Source organism: Sinocyclocheilus anshuiensis, unplaced genomic scaffold (genome assembly GCF_001515605.1).
Source record: "Sinocyclocheilus anshuiensis isolate Anshui unplaced genomic scaffold, SAMN03320099.WGS_v1.1 scaffold1540, whole genome shotgun sequence".
Lineage (NCBI taxonomy): Eukaryota > Metazoa > Chordata > Actinopteri > Cypriniformes > Cyprinidae > Sinocyclocheilus > Sinocyclocheilus anshuiensis.
In genome coordinates, this window is record NW_015558654.1 from 508195 (window position 1) to 534524 (window position 26330).

At 38.6% G+C, this 26330-nt stretch overlaps 1 protein-coding gene across 9 annotated transcripts in view; it reads right to left on the minus strand.

The window, feature by feature from the left end:
* The window catches only part of dst (dystonin), a 171392-nt gene that overhangs the window by 126995 nt on the left and 18067 nt on the right, over positions 1-26330 (minus strand). For all 9 annotated transcript variants that reach the window (XM_016477159.1, XM_016477158.1, XM_016477160.1 and 6 more), the window contains one exon: positions 2932-2993. In XM_016477159.1, the coding sequence (XP_016332645.1) occupies positions 2932-2993 (62 nt within the window). The remainder of the gene's footprint in view (positions 1-2931; positions 2994-26330) is intronic.

Genomic DNA, 26330 nt, shown 5'->3' on the forward strand with positions numbered 1-26330 from the left:
CTACTATTACATTTTAAATAGGGTAACTTGTAATCTGTAACCTATTACATTTCCAAAGTAACCTTCCCAACACTGGTGCTGGGGGTGGGTCTCCGTTTACAATGTGGTAAATAGTATGTAGCAGTGACACTTAAACTTAAACATAATATATTTTACCTGCCCATGTTATGTTATTTCTTAGTGTATTTTTTATTTTAATTCCTATGAATATTTTATTTATTTTATCCAACATTCTCTTTTTTAATTTAACTACATTTGGTAATTAATTATTTAATTCATATAATGAAACAGGCTTAAAGTGGTTAAGGGAACTTTAACATTATTTTTGCTATATGAGTTTCAAGACATGCGCACTAGCTTTGACATCTAATGACAAAACATTACGGGCTTTTTGTGCTGCTAATTCCCAGAAGACCAGAAGAACTTAATACACTGGTGAGTAAACATTTGATAATCTAACATATAGCATACTATTTTAATAAACTGTTCTACACATATAATATCAAAGTAATGTTTATTTATAATGAAGCTATAATTGTGAGTTCGCTGACATAGTGCTAGAGTTGAGTAACAGCAAAGTAACAGCAGTCAAAAACAGTCAAAAAACCTAATAACCCAGCTGCTGTGATATCTGTTCATCAAAGAATAAAAGGAAAAAAGAGGAAATCAATAACTTTTGTAGCTTTAAGGATTCATCTATATTTAATTTAGAATTTAGTGTTTGATAACTTCAATTTCTGTATATTTCCTACTTGCTGAAGGGCACAGGTAGCTAAATATGACATTTATTATAATGGGTTTATGTGAAGATTGTTTTAAGTTCACTTAAATTAGAAGTTGTTATTTTTTAAAGTCTAATAAATGTTAAAACTGATAGCACTCAATTACACTGTAATGTTGAATGGCAAAAGTCAATGGTTAAAGGGGTCATCGGATGCAAAATTCACTTTTACATGTTGTTTGAACTGAACTGTGTCTTGGCAGTGTGTGTACACAACCACCCTATAATGGTAAAAATCCACCCAGTGTTTTTTTTTTTTAAATATTGATAAATCATGACCCCTTTCTAAAATCAAGCCGTTCTCAGATTCTTGGCTGTGTGACATCACACAGACCCAGGCCCCTCCCACGATTGTTGATTGACACTGCTGTTTTACCTTAGACCCGCCCTGATGAGCTGTAAACCATTGTTTCAACTCCGGAGCAGGAGTAGACAAGAGTGTCTCCTAAGCAATTGAGGTGTTTTGTTGTTGGATGTAATAATGAACATAGCAGTCGTCATTTACTCCCGACATCTGAGCCGCTGAAGATGCAGTGGATTACCTTTGTTTCTGAAGGAAATGCGCCCCGATCTACCTAAATGCGTCTATGTTCGCACAAATCATTCTTGATCCAGCCTCACCTACAGAAGAAGTGTGTATAAGATTTTTTTAATGAATTTTGCTAATCGCCTTTCCTAATAATGTGCTAGTTCGCCAGTTTCAAGATGAATGCGGCTAAAGTTTACAGTATCTCAGAGAGCGGCTCGGAAGAGAGGGGCGGGGTGAGCAGAGCTAATTAGCATTTTAAGGGAAATGCACCATAACAGCTTGCTGTGAGCAGAGCTGTTTCTGACAGGTTAAAAGGGTGCTGTTTTACACTACCATTAAGAAATTTTAACAGAAGTATAGTATAGACTTTTCATTAAGACCCTAAAGAATCATATCAACTTGTGGAAAATGGGCATCCAATGACCCCTTTAAATATTAGGAAAAAAAGAAAAATTTCCTAGAAGCATAAATTTCTTAATGTTGTTTCTACATTAATTTGAAGATTGAATGTGAAATTATTGAAATATAAAAGTATATTTAACAACTTTAATGTTAGGTGGGATTAATTGTGATTAATCACGATTAATTTTAGAAAATATGTGTGATTAATTAGATATTTGTAATCGATTGACAGCACTAATAATATTATATAATCATATAGTATATTGATAATGCATAAAATAAAATTAACATGTCTTGATATTAGTGTTAAAAATTGATAGTAATCTTATCATCCTTTCATTTAGTTAAACACAAAGAAGCCTATTTATATATTTATTTATTTATTAAAAATAAATCACTCTTTTAAACCATTTTAGGGCAATAAAAATATACAATAATACTGATATATAATCCTCTCTGAATCCTTTATTCAAGTCATGTAGAACATTCCACTCCAGTTAACAATAATAATCATCCATATCAAATTATTCAGCACGTTGTAACTTGCCTTTTTTCTTTATGGTGAAATATTTTGCTTCCTTATCCACATTAATCACAACAAAAACCATTTATAAAGTCATTTATCTGATTGGAATAAATGTGTCTTAAATAAACAGAAAATCACGTGCTGTTACTTGCCATCTTGGATAAGTTTGTTGCCTAGGAAAACCTGAAACTGAAGTGTAAATGAAAACAAAACCTTTGCGCAAGCTTGAAAAGGTAGCTGGACCTAATTTTGAAAATATTGAAAATAGAACCAATTATTCACATTACAGTGAGTTGTGAGACTGAGGTCTGTGCTACATCCGTCCTGGAGATCACTTCATTTCATCCAGGAAACAGTATATTCATGTAATGTTCAGGCATGTTGGCATGTGCTTCATGGTTAATAAACTGGTCATGTGTTCTATCATTTATTATAAGAGCTTTCTAAACCAAAGGTAACTGCAAATGCCCTCAAGACATTATACACCTGAAGAATTAATGAAGCATGTGGAGTTGCCTTATCCCTTCCAAACAGAGCCACAGCATATGTTAACACCCACCATTCCTGAGTTTAATGTTTGTATATTTAGATATCTATAATTTAGATCAGAGCATACTGGGGAAGTTCCCTTTCTACCACCAAACAAGCGCTTCACTAATGTGCACTGATACACAAAAACTACAACAAACCTACCTTTAAGAGGTGCTGATTTACCCATTTTGTAAAAGTCTTTTTCTGGACTCGGTCTCTTTCATCTGAAAAACAAGAGGGATTGATTTTAGAACTGCTTTCAGACAGTTGCAAAATCATTTCTAGCATTGACATCATATCTAGTAATCTCTTTTCTTAAAATAATAATTCCACCAAAACCATTAAATGTCTATAGCTAGTCAACTAGGAAAAAAAAAACTTTAAATAAATAATTTTTTTTTTTATAAATATACACACTATATGTCCAATACATTCACTACATATTAATTATACTTGACCTGTTGTTTTCATTATTTAATGTATAATTGAATAAATGTTGTGAAAGCTTAAGTTCCCCTTCAGGAACTCGAGCTGCGTCGAGATGCTTTGGGAATGTCTTCAGCATGACCACACTCTGAATCATGCGTGTAATCAGTCCAATGAATGGGCGAGACGTCATGGACGGGGTGACGTAGTGACCAGGAAGCTATAAAAGCACGTGCGGTGGAAACAGCGGCAGCTTCTGTCATTCAGCGAAGCGCTCTGTGTATGTATGTCTTATTTACCGTTGTCTGTCATTATCCCCAAAGATATAAGCATGCCAAAGTCCAAGCAGAAATCTAATAAGTGCGATGATAAAAGTAAACATCAGTTTAAGCTGTGTGTTCCTCCCTGCCCTCGTTACATCACGGGTGGGGATACACACAGCCTTTGCTTTATTTGCTTGGGAGCGAAGCAAGCTGAGTCAGCTCTCGAGGGGGCTGACTGTCTGCACTGCGAGCTCCTCTCGCTGCGGACACTTCGCTCCCGGAGGGCTCTCTTCGAGGAGGCAGAGCGGCGGCGGCGGTCGTGGGGATCGCAAATAGATCTAGCAGAAGGAATGGAGACGGGCGAGTCCCTTTCTTCTTCCTCAACCTCCAGATCCAGTGCCCCCTCCTAGGGATTGGAAGCACGCTCTGCAGTTTCTTCCCCCCCTGGGGAAAGGGCTCGATGCTCAGGTTGTCGTCCTCCGAAGGGAGGGCGATATCGAGGGCATCGATGAGTCCCCTCAATCCGCCCAGTATGAGGAGTTTGTGGAGGTGATAACTCGTGCAGTAGCCAAATTAAATCTTGAGAGGCCCACCGAGAAGTAGGCTGAACTGACAAAGAGCAAATTAGATGAGCGTTTTTTTACAGTCTAAGCTGTACTACATCACGGCAGCAGGTCAGGCTGGTGCTTGCCTTCACACCATGGCAGTACTACAAGCCTACCAAGCAGACCTGCTGAAAGAGCTGGATGAGGGCGAGGAAGTTAAGGCTGACGATATTAAAGAACTTCGTCGAACCGCTGATCTGTCTCTCCGCACCATGAAAGAGACCGCCAAAGCAATAGGGCGGTCTATGGCAGCCTTAGTGGCCGCGGAGAGGCATCTTTGGTTGACCCTGTCTGAGACTGAAAAGACAGGGTATTCCTCCTCGACGCCCCGCTTGCGCCTTCTGGCCTGTTCGGCGATGCCGTCAACTCCGTCATCGACAGGTTTCAGGAGGTCTGTAAACAAGCGGCAGTGTTTCAGCAGTTCCTGCCTCGCCGCTCTCTAGCTCATGGGGCTGCTGGATCTCTCATACAGAGAGGCGCAAAAGCTTTAGCTAAAAACAATTAGCTCACGGTCGAAGCCTTCGAAGCCGAAGGCCGATCTGAGGACCATCCTTCTCGCTAAGAAGTCTTCGACCAAGTAGCTCTGATGGTCGTGTTCCAGGGCTTCTGAGGGCAGCCCCCACTGGGGAAGAGCAGTTTACACATCATTACCCGGTGCCCGTCTCTCCTCAGTGCCCTCAGGAGACCGAGCTGTTAACTCAGCCACCGCCGGTGCTTCAGGGCACAGCGGTCTCCGCCTGAAAACGTATCGGCTCTGGGAGGATCACTGACTCTAAGAAGGTCTCCAGAGTATGAATGGGCGAGACGTCATGGACGGGGTGACGTAGTGACCAGGAAGCTATAAAAGCACGTGCGGTGGAAACAGCGGCAGCTTCTGTCATTCAGCGAAGCGCTCTGTGTATGTATGTCTTATTTACCGTTGTCTGTCATTATCCCCAAAGATATAAGCATGCCAAAGTCCAAGCAGAAATCTAATAAGTGCGATGATAAAAGTAAACATCAGTTTAAGCTGTGTGTTCCTCCCTGCCCTCGTTACATCACGGGTGGGGATACACACAGCCTTTGCTTTATTTGCTTGGGAGCGAAGCAAGCTGAGTCAGCTCTCGAGGGGGCTGACTGTCTGCACTGCGAGCTCCTCTCGCTGCGGACACTTCGCTCCCGGAGGGCTCTCTTCGAGGAGGCAGAGCGGCGGCGGCGGTCGTGGGGATCGCAAATAGATCTAGCAGAAGGAATGGAGACGGGCGAGTCCCTTTCTTCTTCCTCAACCTCCAGATCCAGTGCCCCCTCCTAGGGATTGGAAGCACGCTCTGCAGTTTCTTCCCCCCCTGGGGAAAGGGCTCGATGCTCAGGTTGTCGTCCTCCGAAGGGAGGGCGATATCGAGGGCATCGATGAGTCCCCTCAATCCGCCCAGTATGAGGAGTTTGTGGAGGTGATAACTCGTGCAGTAGCCAAATTAAATCTTGAGAGGCCCACCGAGAAGTAGGCTGAACTGACAAAGAGCAAATTAGATGAGCGTTTTTTTACAGTCTAAGCTGTACTACATCACGGCAGCAGGTCAGGCTGGTGCTTGCCTTCACACCATGGCAGTACTACAAGCCTACCAAGCAGACCTGCTGAAAGAGCTGGATGAGGGCGAGGAAGTTAAGGCTGACGATATTAAAGAACTTCGTCGAACCGCTGATCTGTCTCTCCGCACCATGAAAGAGACCGCCAAAGCAATAGGGCGGTCTATGGCAGCCTTAGTGGCCGCGGAGAGGCATCTTTGGTTGACCCTGTCTGAGACTGAAAAGACAGGGTATTCCTCCTCGACGCCCCGCTTGCGCCTTCTGGCCTGTTCGGCGATGCCGTCAACTCCGTCATCGACAGGTTTCAGGAGGTCTGTAAACAAGCGGCAGTGTTTCAGCAGTTCCTGCCTCGCCGCTCTCTAGCTCATGGGGCTGCTGGATCTCTCATACAGAGAGGCGCAAAAGCTTTAGCTAAAAACAATTAGCTCACGGTCGAAGCCTTCGAAGCCGAAGGCCGATCTGAGGACCATCCTTCTCGCTAAGAAGTCTTCGACCAAGTAGCTCTGATGGTCGTGTTCCAGGGCTTCTGAGGGCAGCCCCCACTGGGGAAGAGCGGTGTACACCTCACTACACAGTGCCCGTCTCTCCTCAGTGCCCTCAGGAGGCCACGCTGTTAACCCTGCCACCACCGGTGCTTCAGGGCACAGCGGTCTCCAGCGAGCACACATCTCAGAGTCCGCCCGGAAACGTAGCGGCTCTGGGAGGCTCGCTACCTCTGAGGAGGTCTCCAGAGTGGCTAGTTTGGTTGTTCTCTGCCGGTCTATAATTTCAGGGCATTCTCTCTCTCAAGAGAGAGACTGATTCCCTTAGTAGATTTCCTGGCAGCTTGGAAACTTCTGCCAAATATCTCACGTTGGGTCCTGCTGACTGTAGAAAAAGGTTACAGAATTCAGTTCGGTTCTCCTCCGTCTCGTTTCAATGGGATCGTTCCCACCCTGGTGGGTCCCAAGCAGGCTCCGATATTAGAACAAGAAGTAAAAACTCTCTTGAGGAAGGAGGCCATCGAGGTGGTCCCTTCTCTCAACAGAGAGTCCGGGTTCTACAGCCGGTACTTCATTGTTCCGAAGAAGAATGGGGGGTTTCATCCCATTTTAGATCTGTGTCAGTTGAACCGCTCAGTCATGCGGCTGAAGTTCAGGATGCTCACACTCAAGCAAGTGGTGTCTCAGATCAGGTCCGAGGACTGGTTTGTCATAATTGATCTAAAAGATGCAAACTTCCATGTCTCCATCCTTTCTCAACACAGGAAGTCCCTGAGGTTTGTTTTCGGGGGCAAGGCAAGGCAAGGCAAGTTTATTTATATAGCACATTTCATACACAATGGTAATTCAAAGTGCTTTACATAAAAGAAAAGAAAATAATAATAAAAAAATAATAACAATAAAACAAGGAATTTAAAAACTTAGAAAATGATTAAAAAATTGATTTAAGAGGTTTAAAATGAATTTAAAACAGTTACTGCATTGTCTTTTCATACTCTGAACTTCTGTTGATTTTCTCCAAGCTGATTTCTGTCTGCCAGTTTTCTTGCTGACTTTCACAGGAGCAATGTCATCAATAACATTCTTAACTTTTGAGTTAAAGGAATCAAGGAGAAAATCAACAGAGCCTGGAGTATCATGTGATAAAACAGAAATAGAGAAAACTGCAGGCACACCCGGAAGCTGATATGAAGTTCTGTCGTCACTCTGTCCAGGTGTGTGTGTGCCATTCAGGTTGAGTAGTTTGGCAAATGCCTAACAGTCCTGCAAACACTCATGAAAGTAAAGTTAGTAGGGGCTGTTTCATTGAGGACCGTTGCACTGCAGCTGTTTTCTAGCCAGGTTTCATTTAGAAACATAAAATCCAGGTTGTTTGTGGTTATTAAGTCATTGATTAGAAATTATTTATTTTTTAGTGAGCGAATGTTTAAAAATGCTAACTTGATGGCATTGCTTTGTGTCTTTACACTCGCCTGTTAGTAGCGATGTTAGCTGCTGGCTGATCCGATCCATGTTTAATCACATTTGGGGATTCCTCACCCGCATTCATTAATGCTTCAAATCTGTTCTCAAGATGTATAGGGGGTGGTAGAATACCAGTATTCACAAGCCTTGTCATAGCCGAATCTGGGGTAGAGGATGCTACGGCAGCAATACGAGAAACTCGTGACAATCTGATGTCTCTACTGCCTTTGGGTCTCGCTCCCTATTTGTGCCATCGATTAGTGTGACAATCAGTTTCGGCTTGTTCCTCTACACTTGGTATAAACTGTTGAGATTCAATAGATTCACAGGACTCACCGGCTGTATGCTGAGGGGGTCCATGATGACGGTCTGCTGAGTGTTCTGCCTGTTTTGGAAGTCCAGCAAGTAACTTTGTTTCAAGAACCGCAATCCTTTTTGCTTCGGGCGAAGCTTACCAGTATCGTGTTCTTCCGTTCGGCCTTGCACTCTCACCCCGAACTTTCACAAAGTGCATGGATGCTGCTCTGGCGCCAGGGCATCCGCATACTCAATTATATCGACGATTGGTTGATTCTAGCTCAATTAGAGCAGTCAGTGGTTCGGCATCGAGATGTCATTCTTGTCCATATGAAAGAATTGGGGTTAAGACTAAACGCCAAGAAAAGTGTGCTTTCTCCATCACAGAGGACCACTTATCTGGGCGTGGTGTGGGATTCGACCACGATGCAGGCACAGATCAAGTCGATCCTCACTGCAGTCGCGAGAGTACTTATCTGGGTGTGGTGTGGGATTCGACCACGATACAGGCACAGCTATCTACTGCTCGGATCGAGTCGATCCTTACTGTAGTCGTGAGAGTCAGAGAAGGCCGGTCACTCACTGTAAAGCAGTTTCAAAAACTGCTGGGTCTGATGGCAGCTGCGTCCAACGTGATACCTTTTGGCCTGCTGTACATGAGACCCCTACAGTGGTGTCTCAAGACCAAGGGGTTTTCCCTGAGGGGAAATCCGCTTCATATGATCAAGATCACGCGGAGATGCTTTCGTGCGTTAGACATGTGGAGGAAACCTTGGTTCTTGTCACAGGGCCCGGTACTGGGAGCTCCTTGTCGTTGCGTAACGTTAACGACAGACGCGTCCCTCACCGGTTGGGGTGCAGTCATGAGTGGCCACCCTGCCCGTGGTCTGTGGAGTGGCCGCCATCTCATGTGGCACATCAACTGCCTGGAGATGTTGGCCACGTTTCGAGCACTGAAACACTTCTTCCCAGACCTCAGAGGCCATCATGTGTTGGTGCGCACCGACAACACAGCGGTGGTCTTGTACATCAACCACCAGGGAGGTCTGTGTTTGCGCCACTTGTACAAGCTGGCGCACCAGATCCTTGTGTGGGCCTAGGGGAAACTCCTTTCACTAAGAGCAGTTCACATCCCTGGGCATCTGAATCAGGGAGCAGACATCCTGTCGAGACAGGGGCAGAGGCCTGGGCAATGGAGACTCCACAACTTGTAGCTTCCGGTCTCTCAACCGAGGTTGTTGAGACCATAGAAACTTTTCACTTCCTGGTGTGGAGATCACCAGCTTGACCCAGTTAACTGCCCAGTTGGTTAAGTACTGGAGTTCTTGCAGGCTCGATTCTCCACTGGGTTGACCCACTCCACCTTGAAGGTGGACGTCGCGGCCATAGCTGCTTACCACGCCCCTCTTGGTGGTCAGTCTGTGGGGAGACACCCCCTGGTCACACGTTTCCTCCACGGTGCGCTGAGGCCTCTGGTATGATCTCACTTCCCTCCGTGGGATTTGGCTGTGGTGCTAGAGGCTCTCTGCGAACCTCTGTTTGAACCACTGGAGGAAGTTTCAGATCGAGTTCTGACACTTAAGACTCTCTTCCTATTAGCCATTTCATCGCTAAAGAGAGCAGGAGACCTACAGGCCCTGTCAGTGGCCCCCTACTTCTTAGATTTTGCGCCTGGTATGTCCCTAAAGTGCCCTACTCTGTGCCACGGCCCGTCGTACTACAGGCCTTCTGTCCTCCTCCCTTTCAGGATCCAGACCAGCAGAAGCTTAACTGTATGTGTCCAGTGCAAGCTGCCATGTGGAGGAAGTCTGACCAATTATTTGTTTGTTATGGTCCTTCCAAGAGGGGTCTGCCTGCCACTAAGCACACTCTCAGTCGGTGGATTGTTGATGCCATCTCTATGTCCTATGAGTCCTCTGGTCTCCCTTCGCCCTTGGGGGTCAAGGCTCACTCCACCCAAAGCATGGCGGCCTCTAAGGCCTTCCTGTCGGGTGTGGCTATGCAGGATATATGCTGTGGGTTGGTCTACGCCGCTCACCTTCGTCAGGTTCTACGACCTCGACGATCGTACTGCTCCTGGTTCCTCCGTCCTTTTGCCGTAGTTGCGCTGAGTACATACACACTATGCAGGGACTTGAAAGTCTGGTTGCGTGGGCATTCTCGTTCCCAAAGAGTCTCTACGCAGTTCCTAAAGGGGAACGCCTCAAGGTTATGTATGTAACCCTAGTTCCCCGAAGGAACGAGACGCTGCGTCTCCTGCCATACTTCTGGCATCCCTGCGAGCGCTTCCCTCATTCTGCCAGAAGCTGCCGCTGTTTCCACCGCATGTGCTTTTACGGCTTCCTGGTCGCTACGTCACCCCGTCCGTGACGTCTCGCCCATTCATTGGACTGATTACAAATGTGATTCAGAGTGTGGTCACGCTGAAGGCATTCTCAAAGCGTCTCGACGCAGTGTCTCGACGTAGCGTCTCGTTCCTTCGGGGAACTAGGGTTACATACGTAACCTTGAGGCATTTTATATTTTTTTAAATTGTATTTAAATGTTCATATTTCAACAACAAATTGGAGTACAATCATAATTGACATCGTTAAAATGTTGATATAAAAACTGCCTTACGTGTAATTTACATGTTTGTATACAACCCAGTTATTATTTGAGTGTTAAGTTATCAAATAAATCTTAAATAAGTTTTATTAATTAATAGATTATTAAATAAAGTTTATTTTTGGTTTCAATTTTGGGCTAAATGTAAACTTTAATTGTTTTTGGCGTTTCAGTAAAAAAATCATTCTGGTACATCACAACATTATTATTATTATTATTATTAATATTATTACATACATCTGTTCATTGTAGAGAAAATGCATGAAAATGTCTTCTATGTAAATAGATTTAGATGAAAACATGATGTCTGTACCAATCCTGCCTTTAGTTTTTGAAGAGCTACAACCTTGTTAGCTGATGTAAAAATACTAATGTTGTCTGGTATTCAGGTTTCTTGTAACGTTATAATGCTATGTTTCAATTTCTAGACAGGATATGAAAGCTAATTACAGAAAAAAACTGAATCCCAGTCAAGTCTTGCTTCCATTACACAGCGCTCCCAACCACAGTATTTTGTTTCCCATGTCCATGACAACATACGTGCCTGCGTCACATAGCTCAGCCGCTGGCTTTTAATAAAACAGCGGCATAATTGAAATATAAGTAGTATTTCAAAACCCATCAATGCACAGTCATTTTCATATAAAAAAGGAAGTAACTTGTGCTTAGCATCATGCAGATATTTCAAATCAGACACGGTCACGGTCATCGTCATCATCATCATCATTATCATCACTTGACCATTTGTTCAATGTTGCACATGAATATTTGGAAAGACCCTTAACTGTTCTCTAACAGAGACCCTGTGGTGCAGAAAGCCGAATGAGAACTGAATCACTGTCTGTCAAACCTCAAACTAATCTGAAAACTGCATGTTGACACTTTCTGCGGAAATGTGTGTGCGGTTTGTCTGTGCAAACTTGTGTTGCTATGCATTTGCTTGTGTGTTCTGGGTGTTTGCTAACAGTCCCCAGTCAAGTCTCTATGATATTCCGGTCTATAGATATGGTTTTCTCCTTCAAATGTAGTTGTATGGATCTTTTTTGCCTTAATTTATCATCCATCAGATGAAAAGTCTGATCACTTAGTAAAGTAACCCTAACCCTAACCTCGCCTCAACAAGAAACATGATTTAAGATATCGCAAAGATTAGCATAAAAGATTTGAAAATGTGGTGTGATGTGACACGTCATGTTTAATGAACAGCTATGTAAACTGAGATTTGGTGCCCACTGCCAAATATTTGATTCACCCTCAGGTGAAAACCCCATCCATTTCAAAAAGTAACAGCATGCCTAACAAACTGCATGATTTGAGGTATTTTGATGATGCAACACAATAACATCACAAAAGAATTTGACAAGCAAAATTAAACTGCAATACTGTACAATGCTGTACAGTATGCCTCATTCATTCATTCATTAGGAATTGAATAAGTGGTTGTCATTTGTCATTTGCTAATTGCAACAACATGTGAGTGACAGTTTGCTAGAGGGGAGCGATGATTGTCCCGCCCTCATGACACTGACAGGGAGGGGAACTTATTTTGATTAAAGATCACATGGGCACATTAATTAAAACAAAATAATGATGTGCACAGATACCTCATTTATAATAAACACTGCACAATTCCATAAAAAAATATGAATTGTCCATATTGATTTAATCATGATTTTAAACTAATTTCTAATTTCCGTTTTAGTTAACTAAATAAACTATTATTTAAAATGGTACAAGACAACATTTTACACAACATTTTACAAAAATGTCATGCTCGCTTGAGGTGGTTTCTGACTTGTGCAAAAAAAAGGTTAATGCGAATAATGGAAGATGGAAATACATTTGCCGAATAAATTCTGCCATGCGCATCAAAAAAGTCATGTGACTTTGCGCAATGGGACGGAAAACCCTGACTAACCAGCAGACCGATCTCGTTGCACAGCATCTGAAATTTTGTTATGGTCATTCTGAAATGCCCAAGCAAAGTCTGTTGTCAAAGTTTTTCTGTATAATTGTCTTACACGACTATGTTCCCAAACAGCAGCATTCACCTCCAAAAGCAATAAATGACCACATTTACTGTGTTTCGTCTGCTCGCTCTGTGGCGCAAGTAATTTATTATATATGAGAATTATTATACTCAGTTGGTTCTCCTACTTTTCTTAGTGATATTTAGTGCCAGTTTATCAGGAATTGACGATTTTGCTGTCTTTGACTCGTTGTATGGAAACGGTGCTTATTCGCAAATGTTTTATGCACTATTCCAATTTTGCGCACAAGTTAAATTCACAACTTTGGATGGAAACAAAGCTAAAGGCAACCTAAACGTTTTGGTTACCAACATTCTTCAAATATCTTCTTTTGGTTCTGCAGCAGAAAGAAAGTCAGGAGGGCCTAGGACAGATCCTTGTGGCAATCCAGTAAAGTATGGAGTGCCACTAGGATCTGTGTTTTTGACTCCAGGGCCCCTCACTGTCCAACACAATATATACGCTAATATATTTCTAGTATTTCTGCTGTAATTATGACCAAGCTGTTCTTTTTTAATACACTGATGGTTAGACTACCATCTATACTAAATTAATTAACCACTATTCATTTTCTGATTCCAGGAGTTTTATTTGGTATGTTTAAAAAAAAAAAAACAGTTAGGCCTAATTAAATAAAAAGTCATAATAAAGAAATAAATAAAAAGCAATATTATAAATATGATTTCTTGATTTAAATTTTTTGCTTTTTTTGCATTTTATTTTGATTAGACTTTGTTTTTTTCATATATTAATATAATAATAATTGACGACATTTAAATAATCGTTTAAATAACAATAATTTATTAATCATCCAGGCCCCCTAGTGGACCCCGGCCCCCTGGTTGAGAACAAGGCATTAAAGGGATAGTTCACTCAAAAATGGTCATTCTGTCATTATTTATTCACCATCATGTCAATCCAAACATGTATGACTTCGCTTCTTCTGTGGAACACAAAACAAGGTATTTTGAAAGATGTTTCTACTGTTTTTGTCCATACAATGAAACTCAAATGGGTCCAAAACAACATTGAGCCCCAATGACTTTCATTGTATGGACAAAAAAACAAAAAAACATTAAGACACAAACAAAAATGTTCACACTGCCTTTCTTCACTGTAGTTTCTTCACCAGGCCTGTGGTCTGTCCATACATTACAGTCCAGAGACTGCATGCTGTTCAAAAGCACCAGCTTAAAAAGCTAAAAAGAAAAAGAAAAGCTAGTTCATGCATTCATGACCTCTAGACTGGACTATTGTAATGCACTGCTAGGTGGTTGTCCTGCATCTTCAATAAACAAGCTACAGGTAGTCCAAAATGCAGCGGCTAGAGTCCTTACCAGGTCAAGAAAATATGATCATATTACCCCAATTTTACAGTCTCTGCACTGGCTACCTACAGACACTATTTACACTGAGCTGGATGATGACATCACTGAATTCAATGATGAACTGTCTTTAACTGAAAAATTAGTGTTTACTATTGTCATTTTGCATTACTGACACACTATTTTCCTAATTAATGCTGTTCAGTTGCTTTGACACAATCTGTATTGTTAAAAGCGCTATATAAATAAAAGTGACTTCACTTGACTTGACTTAAAAAGCATACACAAAACATAGTGCTTCTCTCAGTGCCGTGCCACAAAAACGATGCTTTGCGTCCAACATATAAAGAGCTGTTGTGTTCAGGTTCAGTCTGGGTCACGTCCCAGTTCTGTCCCCACTGTCACTTCTCTACTGTTCTGTCCAACACAGACAAAAAAAAAAAACTGCCGCTTCTGTCAATGGCTGTTTATTAAAAGCTCAATGGACAATAATAGGTCTCTAATCTTTCGCCAAAAATATCTAACATAAAAAGCTGTTGGTATCTTTTTCTTGGTAGCAGTCATGAGATGTCAACCATTGCAAATTTAGAATATAATCCTGCATTCCTGCACACATAAAATGATATTGTAGGAAATTTACCCACGCATTTAAAAGTGATTGTGGATTCTCTAACATTGCGATCTGCTATATCCATGATGAAAAATGCATTTTTAACAAAAATAATCAGCTTCAAACAATAAAAGCTATTCACTTAACAATATATTCTTGTTGTGGTCTAAAATGATTCAAATGCATGATTGTGGGCCTTGCATTTAAATAAGACTAGTAGCAAACATCTTGAGACAGAAGCTTTCCTGAAGAATGAGGTAATGATGAGATAATAATAAGAGAACGGCGCCCCCTTCGGGATACAAAAAAAAATTATGTATTCTGGCTTTTTTGATCACAGCATTATTCCACATACTGAACCAATGAGTCAACTGTCCATAAAACTCAAATAAACTTACTGAAAATACTTCAGGAGACAATAACTAGGCTATTATCGAAGTAAATTGGCGTTAACGGTCACTAACTCTCATAAATAGCTCATTTTACAGCTCAAGACTTCATTAGGGCCACAGTGACTCTTGACAGTTTATTTTACATTTCCCCAGGCAGAGACTTCGCGAAAGTAAACAAGCCCGTGCCTGACGACACGTAATAATCAGAGATTGATCACTAAAGCTGTTTTATTGCCATATCTCACTGCACACAGATCACTTATAAACACATTACGGTCCATAAATCACAGGAAGCTGAAGAGGCGTGTGAGGTGACTGATGTTTGAACATGAGTGGACAAAAATTATTCGTGAATAGCTAAACTGTTTCAAACAGTCTCTTTAATAGTAATAGTCTCTTTAATAGTACTTTTTTAAAATAATAAATTAAAAAAAGCTCCAATGTCATTACCATGTGGTGCCGCCAGTGGTGCAGAAATGAAACGTTTCACTTTTACAGAGATGTTCGCACAGGTGTGTTTGAGTGATAGCGTGTGTTTGAAATGCCTGACACGCATCCCACATCGAAAGAGATATCCATCACATTTGATCTGGCCAGACTAGTCAAGTTACAGTATCCAGTAAAGCTTTTAAAAACAATATATAGCTTCAGGATGCAACATGTTTGAGGTAAAAAGCATCGCGCAGAAGAAATACTAGAAGAATGTAATATTCACTTGACCCCAGGTGACCTTTCCTCTTCAAGGAAAAGAATAAGTTGTGAAGCAACTTTGTTTATATATGATGAAAGTAATGCACAATACAGGTAAGTCGTAAAGAAAAAAAGCTGAAGTGTCCCCACACCACCTCATGTTAAACAAGACAAAACCTGAGAACTGAATGGCACAACCTTACATTACCTCCACTAACCTTAGAAATTAGTCAGCAATCCTGCAAAATCAAAATTCTATATTTTGCATAAAGAAAATGAAGATATTTTTAAGAACCATTAAGATAAGTATCACTTTTATAGCTACTGAGCACATTGTCCTCTGAAATTCTCATTGATTAAAGCTGATACTGAAAAATATATATATATTTAAAAAATAATTGTAAAAATGTCACAATGCAAAAAAAAATCATCAGATTTAAATTATTTATAAAATGTAAGCACTATTTAGGGTGAACCTGGACATTTTACATTTCAAAAAAGTAACCCATAAAATATTTCTGCACAATGTGCACATTAGCACCACGTGATGCTGTTTGGTTGGTACTTTTGGTTCACTTGTTAAAAGGTTTTCAGTACTTTCAGCTTTTCTACCATTAAAACAATGCGTGCGTGTTACAAAACTTGATAACAATCCCATGCGATATTAAGCATAGAACTGTATTATGTGTTTTCTTGTTTTTCTCAGCTTGTTGTACATTGCTTCTTCAGGTTTAATATGTAACCTCAAGGTTTTTCGCCTCATTAAGCACAATGTTCTTTCCTCAGTCAGCGAGCAAAAGACTTTGCATACAGTACAGTACCATGTACAGAACATCCAGTGGACTGGGGAGGAAGTGCTGTCGTGCTGATACAGATCTCCTGTCATCACCGGCTGTGTGGTATCTGTGCCAGTTATTGTGCCAATGTTCATCTGAGCTCATAAGGGTGCTGCTAAATTTTTCCGTGAGAAAAATCTCATCACATGATCAAAGTTCACATGTACACAACATTTACAGTAATGTTCTGCTGCAATATCATGACTGATGAGCAGGAGCGGTGTGGATTATAACTATGACCTCTGAACTCCCAGCATGCAGCAGCCTGTTATTGGTCATTTACCAAACGTTGCATATTCAAAGCTTATTAAGAGCAACTTGCACGATACTAATTGTAGGGATCGTCCCACTGAAGCAATCCAGGGTCTCAGCCTGTTATTGGTCATTTACCAAACGTTGCATATTCAAAGCTTATTAAGAGCAACTTGCGCGATACTAATTGTAGGGATCGTCCCACTGAAGCAATCCAGGGTCTAGTGCCCCACTCAAGGACACAACAGCGATCCGCATCTCATTATCGCAGCAGGTCACTTCTGTCTCCTACCTGGGGTGGGATATTTTGACCTGGGACAGAAACTACCAGCCAGATTGCACTAGCAAGTACAAAGAACTAGGAACCTTTGAGCTAGTAAAAGTTCCCACACCAAACCCATGTGAGCAAACTTGCCAGCGTTTACTCATAATTATGGGTTGACGTGTTAAACCTTTCCAAGGATTAACACTGCGTTCCTGACAACTTCCGATTTAACAAGTGAGGTTTAGAAAAAGAATCTCACTTAAAGTGAGACTTTCAACTATTACACAAGTATGGAAATACAAAAACTCAACCGTTTTGAGATGTGGCTCAAACGTGCTTGCTTATCTCGCATTTCAAGCAAGCAATTTTGAGCTTCTGTTGTATTTGATTTGATTGCATTTGATATATTATGCGAACGAAAGCCTAAACTAAATCTGTTTGTCAAATAAATTAATCGTCTCTTATATGGTTCCCTTTTATGATGTCTTTATGAACTTTTTGAAGCTTGAAAATTTGGGTTGATGGACTTTCAATGGATGGACAACAATAAAAGAACAATGTTAAATCAGTTTAGCAAAGGTTTGGAGACGGGTGTGTATCATTAGTTTGCAACCTGCAAACAAAACTAAACAATCTACAAAATACTAAATCACAGCTTATGAATAGTGGTCGACCGATATTGTTTTTTTTGACAGCCGATGCCGATATCTTGGAAAGCAGGGTGGCCGATGGCCGATATAATTTTATTTATTTTAATTAATATTTTAAAAATTTGAAATAATTTGAAAATGTATTAAAAATTAAATGTGTTAAATAAACATACTTATACTTTAGATGACAAAGTATTTTTCACAAATAAATAAATATTTAATAAAAATATAATTAAAAAGGAAGTAAACACTGTAACCAACAGGTCACTCAGTATTCTGGGAAGTTTATCGTATTTTATGATATCATTTGAATCATTTATGAATCATATTTTTTCAAATAAAGCCAAGGTAACACTCATTTTACATACAGCACACAGTGAAAATGACATGAATATGACAATGGGCAAATGCATAAAGCGCAGCATAATTTAAAATCACGAGTTTAAAGTTTGTCGATCGCATGTCTCCAGTGAAGCTGAACTCTCCTCCTGTCGGCATTCAATTCTCACGGATCGACCGCCACGCAGAGAACACGTGATCATGCAGGATACACATGCACACTTCACAAGATCTCACAACTGGATCCGACTAAGTTTGCAAGGTTTTTGAAATTAGATGTTTAGTAGACATTCAAAGATTTGTTTAAATGATATAAATGCCTTGGCCTTGGCGATATATCAGTCGACCACTACTTATGAAATCTATAATGTACACTGATGTTCAAAAGTTTGGGGTCAATACGTTTTTATTTTTAGAAGTAAAATTATTTTTCCAAAAAAAATCATACTTTTATTCTTCAAAGACACATCAAATTGCTCAAAAGTGACAGCAAAGACATTTATGTTATTGCAAAAGATTTCTATTTCAAATAAATGCTGTTCTTTTTAACGGTCTATTCATCAAAAAATCCTGAAAATAATAATCATAAATGTTTCTTGAGCAGCAAATCAGCATCTTAGAATGATTTCTGAAAATCATGTGACACTGAAGACTGGAGTAATGATGCTGAAAATTCAGCTTTGATCACAGGAATAAATTAGATTTTAACATATATTCACATAGAAAACAGCTATTTTGAATTGCAATAATATCTCACAATGTTACAGTTTTTACTGTATTTTGATCAAATAAATGCAGCCTTGGTGAGCAAAAGAGACTTCTTTTATCTTTGGACATTTGCTTGCCAGAAGACATGTTTGTTGACAACTGAACAACTCCAAAGCTAACAGGAGGGTTGGAGATTTGTATCCTTCCATATGTCTGGCAATCGAACGCCTGTATGGCTGCGTTGCACATTTGCCTTTGAATTGAATGAAACGGAACACAGCACAAGACTTTACGTCTTTAAAAACAGAGAAATAAACACAAAAGGCCATTGGAGATAAACAGCAATTGACGTTCTTCTCATTCCACAGCTGTGAGAAAACCGGAATGTGTCCCTCAGGCAAAGCCAGCATGTGAAACATATTCATGAGACAGGGCCTAAACGCCTTCATATGGGTCAAACAAACAGCCTAAAGACCTGACAGCTACAGCGTTACAAGATACCAAATCACTTCTGTAGCATCACATCCCATATCCAACGCAGCTAAAGCAATATGATAATGCATTTCAGTGCAATGTTAGTTTTAAACAAACAGCAGCAAGCTAGTACATTTTATAACCAAATGTGCTGTCTACACTGCAAGCACCCTACATTATTGTTTATAATAGGAGAGATCTAATTTTGTTGCATTGCACTTGCTTTCAGTTTACAGTAGGTTGGATTTAACTGTATTTCTGAACTCTTTCATAGTTCCATGTAGTTCACCCAGTATTTATTTGCAATATATTGTTGTGTTTACCACAGTATTACCTTGTTAGCTCAGCAACATGCTAAGCAACTGCTAATGAGAATGGGAATGTCAACAGCTATCCCTGTAAGTGCGTTGTAAATATTAGCACATAATTATGGTAATTGTTCAGGATCATGGAAAATGTCAGATGTTTTGCCATCAAAATATTCCACATAGGCAGTGATTAACCACTTACGCACCACACAACTACCGCAGGACAGACTTTACAAATGTTCACTTAGCATTTTGCAAAGCTACATTGGACACACATGCTACCACGGTACAGGTAACAAAATGTTTACCATGAATATGATGCTTTCAGAGATTGTATTTTGTCAGAAAACACAGAAATGCTGAATGTCTGTCAATGAGAAAGATGCTTTTTGGGTCCAGATGGTGTAGCTACGGCACGTACCATCAGGGGCTAAGCTAAACATCAGCTAGCAAAGCTAACCAGCCAAACCTATACACCACAAACCGCCCATGTCTATGCCATTATAAGAGCTTTATCTTAATCAGGTTGGACGTCTCAAGTGGCCAGCAGGGCTCAGACTGGAGAGATCCATTAGCTCCAGGATGTTCTCAGACCAAAGCTCCTCTCAGGCATGATTTAGAGGATAATTGTGTGATAAAGCTGCATGGGCAGAAGAGAGTTGGGATCACGCGACTGTGATGTGTATTGATTTCCACCATTAGGACTCGAGCATTTAGGCTCAGATGTTGTAATTAAACTCTCTGGAGAGAACGGCTATGACGATAGATCTTCCTGTGCATTACTGTCACAGAAAAGAAGAAACGCAAATCAACAGAGCTCTATTAAAAGCTAAAGTCCTCACTTGATTAAAGAATCTTTCATTTGCAGCGGACAGAAGAGTCTAAACGCAGTTTTGAAATTGCTAAATGGGTCACCGTATTGGAGGAAAAGACAAGGAATCTTTCTGTATCTACTTGTTCAGGAGAATCATGCTGTACTGCTGAGTCACTGCTCTCGATGACTAAAGAAAAATCCTGTTCATTTTTCTTCCTCGGACCTTTATGCAGAAGCCTGTTCTACTCCTATTAGAACCCAAAGCAATTTTAGCTGTTGCCTGATCAGAAATCCCTCTATTTTGCTTGCAAATATATGAAGGCCATATCAGAATGGCATATTAGCAAACTACTATTACTGTATATTGTGCATTATATGAGAAATGTCGGTGTGCACAGAATAACCCACTACATTTCCCAAAATGTGCAGTATCACACTGCTTGAAATGCTGTATCCCACAATGCAATGTGCACAACTTCACCTTTCGTTTCCAGTATAGCAAATAAACTAAAACTCAGATCATTGAGAGTTCAGATAATTCTACACAAAATTGCACCTAATTAAGTGTTTATGATCAAAAATTCAGCGTAATATGATCACTGATAACAATATTGCATACTGCATGCTGTTTCACAAACTGATATAACAGAGATCAGTATTCAGTGTTTACTTTACAACATGCAACAATAGGGATGGGTACCGAAACCCGGTATTTAATCGGTCCCGGGGCTAAATTATGAAAGACCGGAGTATCGATAAACTCTGACGTTAACGGTTCTGCTATCGGTACTGGAGAAATTAATAAAACACACATACATTTATTATTGCTATATAAGGAATATAAAGCAATGTTAATTCAGCTCTTAATTTGTCATGTATATATATATATATATATATATATATATAACAAAAAGTACCGATAAGAATACCGTTAAAGTACCGAATCGATAAGCGGTATTGGTAAGAGTAGTAATACCGTTAAAACCTTAACGATACCCATCCCTATGCAACAAGTGTTGTAATAATATTCCATTCTGAATACAGTAATTGTCTTAACCAGGAAAATGTATTGCGTTAAGGAATTTCTATGTCATGTTAGTTCGTGATACATTCATTTATAGTGCTCAAAATGTAAACAAGTTAAAAATGTATTAATATATATAGAGATTAAAACTGCTGAAATGAATCATTACTAAACTGATAAATTAATAAATGCTGTAAAAGTAGTGTATATTGTTATTTCATGCTAGCTATTGCATTAACTAATGTTAAGAAACTGAACTTAATTACCAGTACATACTCTATAGGGCCCCAAAAAATCTGCTTGATTTTTTTCCCAAATTCCATTGTAATATTTCTGTATTCCATCATTTTAATGGTTAAATGAAAGTTAATTGATCAAAAAGCATGTATAATTAATTGATATTTAAACGTATACAATTTAACAATTATTACATTTTTAGGGCCCTACAAATTCCATTTTGTTTTCCCCCAAATTCTTTATTATTATTATTATTATCATTATTATTATTCCAAAAAAAAATTCCCCAATTTCTTTTCCATTTTAATATTTTTGTACAACAGATTTCAGATACTTTAATATTAATAGTCAAAAAACATGTCTAATCAATTGAATTAATAAATTCATCTTACAACAATTGGGTCCTATGAAACGTTGTTGTTTTTTTCAGAAATTCAGTGCTATGTATTTTATTTTTTTATAGATTTATGATTTAATAAAAATGTGTTATCAAAAATGGTTGATAAATCAAATGAAAATGTAACAACGGGTTTCTTTTAATCAATACAAAAAAAAATGAGTGCACTGTTTTTGTCGAACTACAGAGCTTGGGAAAAGGTGCTGTATTGGAAATATATTAATGCTCACATTAAAATCATAGTCATAATTAGTGTGTTCTGTATAAAGTACAGCGCCCTGAGGCTGCAGCAGGTCCCAGCAGAGCATCTGCTGCATTGGGTGTGTTTCCCGCATGAGAGCCGAGGGGGCGGAGCAATGACTCACCACATGACCTCACTCACACAAAGCTGAGCTGTCTGGAGCAGAGAGCGGCCCGCAGACTGAACAAAGTCCCCATGACAACCGGACAGCACATTCACTAACACAACTGTTACTTCATCAAGCAGCCAGTGAGCACTATCCTCATTTGAATCACTGCCCACCTACTTTCTGTCCTGTTGCAACTGTTTTCCATTTATAAGCAGAAACAGCTGGGAAATTCATCAGCAAGCCAGCCTAGCCAATGCATTCTTAACACAAACCGTTTGCTCTCAAAGACAGCAAGTCTGCTGATCGTTGTTTTTAGTGTTAATGAATATATAGAAGCTATGTTACAAACTAAGATTTAAATCAAATAACAAAGAAGAACCTGCACTAGCTATTGAACTCATAATGATGAGTTTCGGTGTCAGAATAAATGATACTTGCATGAACATTAATCTTGTTTTTTTTTTTTGTTTTAAATGTGTCGGTTTGTATTTGATTTTTGAAAGCATGCTGCTTTGCCGGGAAGAGCATCTGCAGTTCCGTCGATGACACCATCGCTCCTCTGGGAAATTACATCAGACTCAGGAAACCGCTACAAAAGGAGAAGGCTTTTTTTTTTACCTCCCTATGTTTAAGATTATTTTAAAGTTAAATAATATTGTCCTTTTTTTCCCAACATGCATGACATACACTGCATTATAAATATGTACTGACACTGTTAATCTGTATCAAATAAATTATTATTAATGATATGAAGGCAAAATATAAATAAAAGAAAATTATTTTGCAATAAAATAGTGTTTCGCATGTGCAGTATATCAAACAAAACCAATCAACATGACAATTAAAGGTACATATTAAGCATTAAATGAGATGAACAGAATGACAGCATTAGTGATAGACTGATATATAAAACAGGCCAGTAAATCAGATGATATTTCACCATTGTGAGATTACTTTACACTTTACACAATAACAGTAGCATGAGATTCTTCTGCTGTCAGCTGAAATACTAACAGCAGCCTATAACACAGTTTCTGTTTGGAGCTGCTTTTATTCACTTATTGTATAGTCAGTAGAATATGTAAATCTGCACAGATGAATACATATCAGTTGCTATAATTGAACTGCATTAGCCTATATCATATATATATGTGTGTGTGTGTGTGTGTGTGTGTGTGTGTGTGTGTGTGTGTGTGTGTGTGCATCAGTGCATTAATTGTTCAGCATTTTATAAGGGATGAAATGGATGCACTCTAATATATATCGATGCTTATAATTAATAATAAATGGATGCTTGAATTAAAAAATAAGATATCAGCACTTCTGCTAAAGCTTCTAATGTGGACTTGAAAATACAAATCTGTTTCTTTAACGCTGTCATTTGTACATTATTCTCATCTCTTGTATTGCATCTCTTATCATTACTATCCAGCCACTGGCAGACAAACAGAAAAACAAGCAGATAGTCTGGCTTTTGTTGTGATGTCGGGTTGGTTGAGCTGCTCAGACAAACAGAGCTTTTGAAAGCAGCACAGAGTCACAGTATTATAGTTGTGTCTGCATATTAAGCTGAGATGAGACCCCAAAGTACTGGACACTCCAGCTGTAAGTCCATGACGATCTCCTATCTGAATGATGCCACCGATCTCTCAATCTCCTCACAACTCTTACATAACGTCTCTCTGGGTGAATTGGTTGAGCTGACAGCAAAGATTTGTCACCGCTCCAGTGAAGCTGAATTCTTCTCTTTTCATCACTCAGAGAAAGAGCCTTGACTCTGGCTGCATGTGGGCAATGCATTCGCTGGGTTAAGAGAAATGCACTCTGCTGTGGACATGTGAGTGTTCAACTGACCAAAAACCACTAGCATCCACAGCTAGGACTGTCACAATTATTGCATGATTGCCAAATTTTGATTATTTGACCTAATCACAACCATTGGTTATGCTGGATTCCAATCGTACATTTCTAACATTTCATACATTTCTAACATTTCTGACATTTTAAGTCAACATAATAATAATAATAATAATTATTATTATTATTATTATTATTATTATTATATTATTATTATTATTATTGTTATTATTAAATTATTATTATTATTATGCTGACTATGCTGACTATTGTTATTATTATTATTATTATTATTATCATGTTGACTTAAAATTGTTATTGTTATTATATTAAATATTATTATTTCATTTAATATTATTATTATTGTTGTTGTTGTTGTTATATTAAATATTATTATTTTATTTATTATTATTATTATTATTTATTATTAATTATATTCCAGGAAGTAGTAGTGAGTAGTGCTGTGTTCAAAATATCGATACGACGATGTATCGTCACAGAGATTTGACGAGATTTTACAGCTGGCCCTGTATCGATATTGTGGCACGTGTGCAGCAGTGGACCACGCTTAATTTTACAACGTTTAAAATTGTTTTTACTATTTAAAATAACTGTTTTCTATTTGAATGTTTTAAAATGTAATTTTTTCCTGTGGTTTTTAAAGCTGAATTTTTAGCATCATTACTCCAGTCACATGATCCTTCAGAAATAATTCTGATATTCTGATTTGCTGCTCAAAAAACATTTTTTATTATTATTATTATTATTATTATTATTATTATTATTATCATGTTGACTTAAAATTGTTATTGTTATTATATTAAATATTATTATTTCATTTAATATTATTATTATTGTTGTTGTTGTTGTTATATTAAATATTATTATTTTATTTATTATTATTATTATTATTTATTATAAAAATATGTTATATTTATATATTAAATATATTTATATATAATATAAAATGTAAGAATGTATAAATGTATATACATGTAGATATTTTCAAAATATATACTGTATGTGTGTGTATTTATATATACATAATAAATATACATAGTACACATACATATATTATGTAAACAAAAACTTTTATTTTGGATGCGATTAATCAACAATTACCATTTTAGATCGGCAAACTGTACTGTATAAGATTTCTATTCAAAGTGAAAGCATTCACTGACGCTTTTTAATCGGTAGCGCTAAACCCGGAAGCCCATATACTTACTTGCCGGCAACCCGCCAAAATAAAAGCTTGCTGATTTTAAGTTTGAAAATAATGAAAATTTATATATAAAAAATAAGTACATTTTAGCATTTTCTTTTTAAGTTTACTATATAATAATTGTATTTCCATTTAATACTCCCTTTGTATTTTAAAATATTTTTAAATTATTTATAATAGTAATATCACAATTTATTATTGTGGTTATTATTTTATTTAATAAAAAAAAAAACTAACTAAATAAAGTGCAATAATATTATCTCTATTATTTATTTATTTATTATAGTTGCATTTAATGGGTCACTCTATGTGCAGTGTGAGGACCAAACCAAATCTCCAGGTTCTCTTATGAGAACCAGGCTGAAAAACCTGCACCCTTGCCTATAAAGCAGCAAAAATAACTCCATTCAATACTCCCGCTCAGAAACAGCTGTCTCTCGACAACCCGCGAATATATCGAAATGAGTTCTCTTTTACTGCTGATTGTGTTTCAAAGGAAGTTATAAGTAAAATATAATGAAGTTATGAGTAAAAGATTTGGGGTTTAAAACAACATATTGTAATGCAATCATGATTTCAAAGAGTAGGGTGAATTCAGGTGGATTGGGACACTTTTTCAAGCCATTTCAATGACAAAAAGTGTCCCAATCATTTGATTTTGTAAACTATTCGATACACACAATAATAAAATACTGTATAGTTAAATAGTTATTTTAGTTATATTAGTATATTGCTACAAACGCAACACCAATGTAAGAACAAAATGTATGCAACTTAAACTGGATACGGAGGAGTCATAAAATAAGCAGGTTAAACTCACAGCACATGTGGTATTTACTGACTGTGAATGGAGACGTCAATTATCAGCTGCGCGCGTGAACACTGCGCTTTGCATGAATCCCGCCACAGCCATCTTTTGCCAAATGATAAGAACACTACTATATCGCGATTTTATTTTCTGTTCGATTAGTGTTCATTACAAAACTGGGGGGGGGGGGCAGATTATATTATGACCGTTCATCATTGTAAAATAGAAATTTGTTCTAGAGTGCAATAAAGAAGAAAAAT